This window comes from Austrofundulus limnaeus, unplaced genomic scaffold (genome assembly GCF_001266775.1).
Source record: "Austrofundulus limnaeus strain Quisiro unplaced genomic scaffold, Austrofundulus_limnaeus-1.0 Scaffold101, whole genome shotgun sequence".
Classification (NCBI taxonomy): Eukaryota; Metazoa; Chordata; class Actinopteri; order Cyprinodontiformes; family Rivulidae; genus Austrofundulus; species Austrofundulus limnaeus.
In genome coordinates this window covers 1,030,113-1,039,957 of record NW_013952503.1, presented here as the reverse complement: position 1 = coordinate 1,039,957, position 9,845 = coordinate 1,030,113, and the positions used below count along the sequence as shown (strand labels likewise).

General features: G+C 36.9%; 1 protein-coding gene and 1 long non-coding RNA gene across 4 annotated transcripts in view; one reads left to right on the top strand and one right to left on the bottom strand.

The window, feature by feature from the left end:
• Positions 1-318: 318 nt before the first annotated feature.
• On the bottom strand, positions 319-770 carry LOC106521026 (uncharacterized). Its single transcript, XR_001310621.1, has 2 exons — positions 670-770; positions 319-531 (listed from the first exon to the last, which is right to left on the bottom strand). It is a non-coding gene; the product is annotated as an uncharacterized LOC106521026 (long non-coding RNA).
• A 1,156-nt stretch (positions 771-1,926) lies between these two features.
• The window catches only part of lpcat3 (lysophosphatidylcholine acyltransferase 3), a 21,945-nt gene continuing 14,026 nt past the window's right edge, over positions 1,927-9,845 (top strand). For 2 of the 3 annotated variants that reach the window (XM_014013467.1, XM_014013466.1), the window contains exons 1-5: positions 1,927-2,101; positions 4,675-4,782; positions 6,469-6,578; positions 8,681-8,774; positions 8,957-8,994. In XM_014013467.1, coding sequence (XP_013868921.1) covers positions 2,017-2,101; positions 4,675-4,782; positions 6,469-6,578; positions 8,681-8,774; positions 8,957-8,994 — 435 coding nt within the window. In that variant the 5' untranslated portion in view covers positions 1,927-2,016. The remainder of the gene's footprint in view (positions 2,102-4,674; positions 4,783-6,468; positions 6,579-8,680; positions 8,775-8,956; positions 8,995-9,845) is intronic. The other variant, XM_014013469.1, reaches the window with a different exon arrangement.

The following is a 9,845-nucleotide window of genomic DNA, read 5'->3' as shown; positions in this document are numbered from 1 at the left end:
ACACTGAGGGGCTGTTTCCACTGAGGAGCTGTTTACACTTAGGGGCTGTTTACACTGAGGAGCTGTTTACACTGAGGAGCTGTTTACACTGAGGGGCTGTTTACACTGAGGAGCTGTTTACACTGAGGGGCTGTTTACACTGAGGAGCTGTTTACATTGAGGGGCTGTTTACACTGAGGGGCTGTTTACATTGAGGGGCTGTTTACACTGAGGGGCAGGACGACTGCAGCTGCCTCGCTAAAGGAACTGACAACTCTTTTAACTTAGCTTAATGAAATTTATACATTTACAAAAACAAACCCATAAGATACCAAACAGTAAAATACTGACACAACCTTTATTTACTGTGTGGCTGCAGGTGCTGCAGTCACAGTATGTGTATACTAAAGTATATTTACATTTTAACATCACGTCTAATCCTGACAATCTGAGCCGTCCTGTCAGTCTTTTGTCTTGATGTGCTCTCTTCAGAGTCTGAATGAGCAAAACCCTCTGTTCTTCTGATTAGAACTTCTCAGTCTGTCACTAGGTCTATGTGAAGAAAAAACCAGGAAGAGATAATGAGAACAAGCTCCTGATGTTATCGTTTCGTTGATTGCCAAATAAAATTAGCTAAAAATAATAAAATATTATAAATGATAAATAATCAAAATTATTGTTCAGTCTTACTTATAAAATTGTAATCCCATGTGATCTGCCTTCAAAACTTAGTAGATTAATGCAAATCAGGGCATATTCTTTCGCTCCAGTGCTGCCTAAAGAGAAGAACCAGTTTCCAATATGGCGGCGCCACGCGATGTGATTCAGCCCGCCACAAGGTCTCTAGTATTTATGAGTTCTATRCTTTATGACGACAAAATGAACGTTCTGATTGGACAATTTCAAGGTTGCGTTTCAAATACCCAGAATGCATTGCCGTCGAACATCGTTATTTTTCTTGTAATTTATGTGAAATAAAATGTTTAACGTAATACTTACCTCACATAATATTATTTTACAAGTAATTAATAGTTAAGTATTGTTAGAATTCCTTCTGGATTTTGACACCATAACTGAAAGTTCTGTGTTGACTGTAGTTGACCTGACGAGGACACCTGTTATGACTTCAGGAATGTAGCTCTTTAGCTATTTGTCTAGTAGGTTTCTCATAAYGAGAAGCCCCCTCTGTTGTGTTAAATAAAATTGTCAGCTTTAGTTTAATATGTGTCGCAATGGTTAACACTTATTATAAATTACATATTAAATACCCTTGGATTAATAATGAAATCACAGATTTGTGGTAAAGTAGTGACGTGAACCCCCCACGCTGCGAGTTGAGCTATGCTAATTATAAACTCTACAAACTCTATCCATCTGTCTGTATTTATGTTTCATACTATAAAATGTAACACCACAACTCTAACTCCCCCWGGTTGAGTGATGCAACGCATCAAAGTCCCTCCTCTACCTCATGCTATACTCCAACAACCAATCACCACCCAGTAGTACTCTTACCCTGAAGCACTGAGTTCAATGGGTCTTTTAACCGTCAGTCAAACATAATAGTTTTGTGCTCTCTTTTATGATTCCTAAAATTAAATGAAAGATGTTAGGTATTTGGAATTGAAGTCACACATTTAAATGATTAAAAAACAATATCTTTGATCATTGATCATTCACAGCTGTAGTTCTATAAGTGGCCACATGGGGGCATACTTTCACCACTCTACATTATCGACATTATGTTATTATTTTTTATTTTATTTTTCATTTTATTTTACCGGTTAGCCGGTTTACTGCATGTAGTTTTGACACATATTTTAATTCAATACAAACATTACTAATAAAAATAACACTGAGTAGAGGAATGTGAACAGAAGTCGGAAGAGGGTGATTTGACAGCTGGAACGAGCGCCGCCCGCGCTGTGGGTCACCGGACGGTCCGAGCCTTTAAAAGAAGCGGAACCCTTTCGGAAAAGTTCAGTGACTGAACCGTTTTTATTTTTTATTTTTTAGTTGGTTCCGCCCACAAGAAAGATGGCGGCTCCCTTGCTGGAGAAACTGTCGGAGTCTTTGGGTTCTCCGGAGCCAGCGGTTCGACTCATTCTGTCCATTTTAATCGGTGAGTTTCGCCTCGTGAGTTGGTGGTTGGTGTTAGCTGGAGGAGCCGCTGCCGTGGAACCGGGCGGCGGGTCCGACTGTTTCCTATCATCTGTTCCGTGTAACTGTGTGTCGGCTAACTCTCACTGAACCAGAAAGCAAAACTAGAGACACTGTGTATGGTTTCATGTTGTATTATTTGAGCACATGCTTCCAGACATATGTACCTCAATAATCGCTCCTCCTAATTTAGGGAATTGTTTTTAAAACTACTGAGCTCTGACAAAGACTGGGACACAGTCAGTTGAACTGGGCTGCAGGTGTAAATGTATGGCAGAGGGTGGTTTAAAACGTGTCATTGAGGGCGGTATGGGAATGTGGACAGGCTGCCAACTCTTCATTTCACCACCAGAGAAGTCCAGGTCATCATTACTGCTCAATAAAGCTAAAGCTGATGATGAGTTTGAGTTTTTATAAACATGCAGTTGTGAATCTGGGATTATAACAGGTCAGTTGTGTATTTAGGTGCACTTTGCAGGGCTTGTTTTTTATTGTGAGCATCAGTTCTAGCTTTACCCTGAAAGCTGTCAGAGCTGGTTTCAGGTTGGCTTAGAATGTGGTCAGATTTAGTCAAAATACGAAGAAGTGGACGATGATTAGACTTTGGTTGCATTAACTCATTGAGTCAGCCTCTTGCACGCTCTTTTGCACTGTTAGCAAACTCTGTGGCCTGTGAGTTGCTTAATGTGCGTTGCATAATGTTGCAGTTGTCTAGTTAACAGTCTTACACTACTAATATCGATTTGTCTGTGTTTATTTGCTTTTGATTTGAGAAAGATGGCCTTTTTGGGGGGCGCAGCTGGAAAATGAAATGTAAAAAAATAAACCTATGAGATTTGACAGTTTGGTTTCGGTTTCCTTTATGGTTTTTGTGGCTCAGAAGCGTGTAAGAGCCTGCCTTAAGATTAAACATGGCCTAGACTTGTCTCATAGGATTGCAGCATATTTTTAATAAACAAGACTAGTTTTACTGTCCTAATATGTCTCCCATAACAATCTTGTCTCCTCAGACCCTTCTGTGACTTCACATTTTATGTCCTCTACACCAGTGGTTCCCAAACTTTTTATCTTCTGACCCACAAAATATCCATGGCAAAAACTTGTGACCCCAAATATTACTGGTCTGAGTACACGAACTTCATTTAATAACCCTAAAAACACAGGTTTTTTGACAATCTAAACAGCTTGTACACAAATATAACTACTTATTTATACTTATTTTGTGTTTTTGTAATAATTATAGGGAAAATATTACATCTGCAATTATTTTATTACCCTTTAAATAGATTTTTGGAGGTTATCCAAGGTCCTTCATGACCCATAATTGGGTCCCAAGCCCAACTTGGGGAACCAAAGTGCAGTGGTTCCCAAACTTTTCAGCTTTTGACCCACAAAATAACAGTAGCAGAGACCTGTGCCCCCAGCTATTTTTGGATGATAAACATTTGTATCAGGTCAACTAAACATGGGCATAGTAAAAATTATTTTTATACGACATTTATCCATTTTAAATACACTAACCTCACTCATTTGTAACAACTAAGGCAAAAATGTAATTAATTCAGAAAATCTTTTCAGGACCCCACCTTGATGTTTCGGGACCCCACTTTGGGTCCCGACCCCAACTTTGGGAAACACTGCTCTACACCTATAAGCAAAGCGAGAGGTTAAAGCAAATCTAATCTAGGGCAAATAGCACATGTTCAACTGTGCATAAAGATGCCAGATAACACAGAGGTTATTAAAAAACAATATAAACGCCTCACAGTTCAACTGTGCTGCCTGACCCAGGTGCCTTTAGAGTAGCCAAAGGCAGCTTGATGAATTTATTGTTGATTTGGGATTTTTAATTGAACCCATATTCATCTTTTTATTCGTTTTCTGTTGCTTATCTGTTGTGGTGGAAGCAACAGGTCCAGGAGAGAATGTCGTCCCTCCAGTGACATTCCTCAGTTCCTTCTGGGTAGTTCCCAGGCCAGAGAGAAAACTAAATCCCTCCAGACAGTCCTGGTTCTGCCCCAAGGTCTCTTCCTAGTGGGACGCGTCAGAAAAAACAACTAGAAAGAGAGACACAGGAGGTGTTGTTTCATAAACTGAGCAATAAATTAAGAGCTTTGCCTCTTAGTAGCTCCTCTTTCACCACGTTTGATCGGAGCAACACCCTCATTACTGCAGACCAAGCCTCGATCTTTAAATTCTTCCCATCACTTGTGATCAAGACTCCTAGATACTAGAACTCYTCTACCCCCAACCTGGAGGTTCCACCTTATTCCTGGACTTCATACTTTTAAAAATAACTAAAGATGTGATGACATACTTCCAAATAATTTCATATTTTGTGGAAAAAAAATCAATTTTTTTTAACCATTGATTCATTGATATGTAGATTCCAACAGGGCTCGTTTTGTGTGTCTTACTTTCACCACCACAAGGTCATTGTTACAGGAAGTGTGAACTCGGCTGGTGTGGTGGGAGGAACATGTCGTAGCCACACTTAACATATTTTCTGTGTATCTCTGTCTCTTTCTACTGCAGGGTATCCCTTTGCACTGCTGTACCGATGGGTCCTCTTCTACCAGCCCGCCTCAGTCATCCACTTGTTCCACACGTTCTCCGGTTTGGCTCTAGCTGCGTTCAACTTTGGTGAGACCAAAACGAAATGTCTCATGGGTGGAAAAAAAAAAACCCAATAGTTGAAATGCATTTATACATGTAAAGTTGTATTCTGATGCTATATTTCATATTTGTAGAATGTCCTGATAATAAGTTTTTTTTCTGAGTTTATAAAAAGTTTAGTTTTTTTTTAAAGTTCACCTGATGAAAGTTCTTGGAGAAACAAACGAGCTTTGTTTAAACCTGCAGTTAGTCACCAGAACATCAAATATTCGACCTGACTGTTCTAATCACAAACTAAAGCAGAGTTTTCAGTTATCTTGAAGTAATGATTCATCGCTTCCACGTTCACTTGCTGAGTCATCTTTGTCCTCGTCTCTTGCGTTGGMGTTTAGATAACGTAAATAAAATGAAATCTTTAAATCCTTCAGGGATTTTATMATGTATGTCAGAGGTCGGATGACCTGATTCAGAGAAAAACATATTAATTGGCTTTAAAGTCAAAAACCTTTACTCTTCTAGAAGCTCAAGATGAAACAAGTTGGGGTTTTGTGTTCAAWTTCAAAGATATTTAATGTTCCATTAGAAATAACAAAGAAATTAAAACAAAAACTTTTTTTTGTACATTTTTAACTCAAAAGTAACAGAACGTGTTAAAGTTTAGTAAAACAGTGGTGGACTTGTTGTTTTTCCAGGCAACTGATTTCTTTCTGAAGGTATTAACATTTAAAAAATGTCAGTAAGAATACACTTTTTTTAAAATGAGACCTGCATATTCGTTGCAGCTCTCCTAACATGGTTGGCTGAAGACTTTCAGTTGTTCATGACTTGTTCAACAGTTTTCCAAAGAAAACAAAAACCCAAATATGACTTTGATGTTTACAGACATGATCTGCGACATGAATCTAATGCTGCTGATTTCATCTTATTAAATAATACTGGAACAAACACTTCTCCTGGTTTGTTTTCTTTAAATACCGGCACTTTCATAAAACCACATAACCTGCAGTGGATTAAAACAAAATGAAACGGTTCTTTTTCATCTTATTTTGAATCCAYAGCCTGTGGGAACGTCTGATATTATCTGTATATCTGCAGATCAGGCTGTGTGTTTTGCATATGGATGAATCATCAGCTTCTGTCAAGTTATTTCTGAAGTCGTACATGTGGTTCTCTTTAACTTTGCCTGCTGGTCTGACCACTAGAAATGTAGATTAAAATTCTGCATGTGATCCGGACATGATGGTGTGTGTGTGTATATATGTATGTATGTATGTATGTATGTAWGTAWGTATGTATGTATGTATGTATGTATACACATACATACATGTGTACATACATATATCATGTTTTTATCTTTTTTGGTTTCAACAGGAAGCTGAAGTAGGTCAAACTAAGTTGATAAGTGATCACAAATGTATCTAACAGAGGGAAAGGATGWACAGTTGATCATATTCATGGTCGAACAGGATGCAAACGTTAATGTTTTTCTTCTCCTTTTCATTGTCTTTGTGCCTTCACTTGGATTTAACAGCAGGTCTGTTGCTTCACGTTTCTCCTTTCTCTCCTTCAAATCTGGTTTAAAGTTGTGTTCCTGTTTGTGGGTTTACCTTTCTCAGCCGATGCTGAAATGTGCCAACGAAATGCTGTTGAGTCTGATGGGTCGCACCCCACTGCACTCACCTTCATTCCCATCCCTTCTTCTCTCCCCCCCCCCAGGCTCACAGCTCTATCACTCCGTAATATGCGTCTTTGTCCAGTTTCTGATGCTGAGGCTGATGGGAAGGACRGTAACGACGGTCCTGTGCAGTTTCACCTTTCAAATGGTGAGCAGTTTTTCATCATTACAATGAGGGAATATTACAGTAAATTACTTAAGTTATGTGTAAAAATGATGACAGGGTGCAAGAAAATGCTTCATGAATAACTTTATGAAAATTATGATGATAAAAACACCAATGTCTCCAGTAAAAATGGKATTTTTTTGTGTTCAGCTTATGTTAATGTTTGTCTGTGTTTGTTCTGAGCATTTCTTTGTGACATATCGTCATAAAAATCAACTTTTGAAAACAAAATGTTCAGTTTTTCTGCAAGACCAGGATTAGAAGTCTGGATTCATGTTATTTGTTGCATTAAAAAGGCTTCTTTCTGTAAAAGTAGGAGACTTTGAGTTAAATCTATTGGTCCCCACGTATCTTCTCTCTTCTCACATATTAAAAAAAACATAAATAAAAAATAATAAAATAAAAGGATAGTGGTGCTTTTGAAAATGGTACAAGGACAGCTTTATAATCTCAAAAGAATGAATAAAATGTTTAAAAAATCATGACTAATCTCAGAAAGGAGGAAAAAAAACTTAAGTGGGTAAATCAAAAGCTTTGCTTAGAAGACCTTCTAGGAAGGTTAATACAYTTTTATTATTTCTGAGATTGCTTAATTGCTTATGATTTTAAAATTTTAAGAAGATTTGTCACTGTTGTGAGATACTTTCTCAGTATATTAATGAATKCAGTCACACAAGTATACCCTCCTTGACTTCTGAAGTTTTATTATTAAAGAGAATATTCAAAAACAATCAGGTTTTTMATAGCACTTAAAACAAAGTTAATGCAATACAAAAACAACATATAATCTTTATTTACTGTAGTTTTTAAAAAGAAAGAACTAAAAAAGAACATGCAGCGCGTGATAAACTAAAGGACATTACTTTTTTCAGATGAAATATTTGGCATAAAAAAGCCGATCTGTTAGCTGAAATACAGTCAGCTCTTCTGTAACACCAAATGTTTACACATCTTTACAAGTGGYAAACATTCAAGGGAGGTGGCAGTCTTTTTATAATAAGATGGGATGATCAAACAAGGTCTGATCTCAGATGGTGTAAAACGTAAAAATGAGAAGGAACCAGACTCTGCAGGCTCCAATGAGCTACTAAAAGTTAGCTTTATCCAATTTTATTAAAAGCTGTTTTTAAGTCACACACTAAACAATGACTACTTGTTTGGAAGGGTTGCAAGAAGAGACTGTTTTGTTAAAAAAAAGAGTATTTCAACACAGCTTAGTTTTAACCACATAAATATTTCAAAATGTATCTTTGAACTGACATGTTGTGTGAAATGGTGATTAGCCATAATTTAGCATATCAGCACAAACTCTGCTGAGAAGGCTGATAATCTGGGTTTGATCTGCAGCCACTGCAGCTGGACACCTGTAGTCTCCTCTGTGCAGCAGAAATATTAATTAAAGTCTGAGCTTAAACTGGGTCGTGCAACAGGACGGTGATCTGAASCTCAGAAGCAAATCCACAGCAGAAGAGTTGGGCTAATGCAGCACCTCGGTTCTTTTCTTAACTCGAAACCTTATGAAATTCTGTTCCTTTAGAAACTTGTACATAAATCTGACGCAGTGTTTAAAACAGGTCTGTGATGATAATCCCTCACAGTGATGTGAGAGACTGATAAACCAAATAAAAAAAAGTTGCTTTAAGTTATTTTAGTTGGAGCCTGTTCAACAAGTTACTGAGTCATTGATAGGTGTTTTCCCACAATGCCTTTCCATTATAACTTATTTTTAACCAAAAAAGAACATGGTATGAAATATTATACATAGTTGTTCATTATCAATAAATATTTTTAAGCTCAGGAAAGGGATTGATGTTTAAGGTCTTTTTTTGTCTCAATAAGTAAATCTTTTATATTTTAAATAGATTTTACTGATCATGAATACAGCAACCCACTTCTTTGTTGTCTAAGTTTTCTTATACAAAGTCAAAAGGCCGATTCTATTTTAACCCTTTTTTAAAGGAATGAAAAGGAAATGAACATTTATGATGATGTTAAAGGTTAATGCTTGAGTGTCTCCTCTTKGTAATCTCTTTGCTACACTGATTTGTGAGTAAAAGTTGCTTTGATTTGTGTTTTTTCTATAGGTGTACCTACTGTTAGGTTATTATTATACAGCGACGGATGAGTATGACATCAAGTGGACGATGCCTCATTGTGTCCTCACTCTTAAACTTATTGGTGAGTTGATCACAGCTCACTTTGTGCTTCTTTCTTCCATTTAAATCTTATAGTTTTTATGAAATATCTTTTGTTAAGGTCTAATTGTGTTTGCCTTTGATGTAAACCTTCTGTTTTTTCAGATGTTCAGTGATTAATAAAAACCTCAGCTGCTGACACCTGCTGCGTTTTCTCATTCACAGGTTTGTCGTTCGATTACTACGATGGTGGGAAGGAACCAGTGAGTCGCTGATTTATTCTGCTTGGATACGATGTTGCGTGTCATACATGTTCAGTTTTTGTCTTTGTCAACTCCTGTGTCTAGTTCTTGTATTTTTTTTCTCTTTGCTTCTGTTTTCCAATATGAGGAAGGAACTTAAAAAAAAAAACAACTTTTTTGCCACAATGCAACTATAGGACAAACTAAAGAGACGACAAAAAGTGATATTTGCTCAACAACTGAGYTGGGCCTGTTCATTATTGTGATTATTTTTATTTGCTACATAAAAAAGCAGCTGAATTTCCTGTTTATTTGGAGCTAAAACTTGTAGAAGCTTTTAAAGGATTATGTCCGACTAACAGGATAAGTAGAAAWATAATTTTTTCTTAACAAACGCGTGGTGTAGACGTAAACTAGAGTCACTCTCCAACAAGGTTATTTAAAAAAATCAAGATGACATAGTTAGTGGTAAATCTAAAACAGTTTATGACTGAAACATTTAAACCATCAACTAAAATCCTGTTTGTGTTCAAAGACTCTGAATCTTTGCTTTGATTATTATTATTTTCTTCAGGTTCTCTCTGTTGGCTACATGTGTCCATATAAAAAGCAAATGAATTTTCTTCAAACAGCCTCAGCCAAAACACGTTAATTGTGTCCCTGACTTTATTTTGCCTTCATTTTTTGATGCTTTCRCTAATACCCGCTTATTTTTATAGCAGTTTTTGTGTTTTAGTTTAGCAGCAGCAGTTTGTTCCGAACAAAAAGAGCAAATTAGTGATGGCTTTTAATTTCTTGCTCTTGTTTTATCTCGTTTGAATCCCAGAAGTAAACTTTGCTGAGCGTTTTCATTCTTTCTTTCTTTCTTTCTT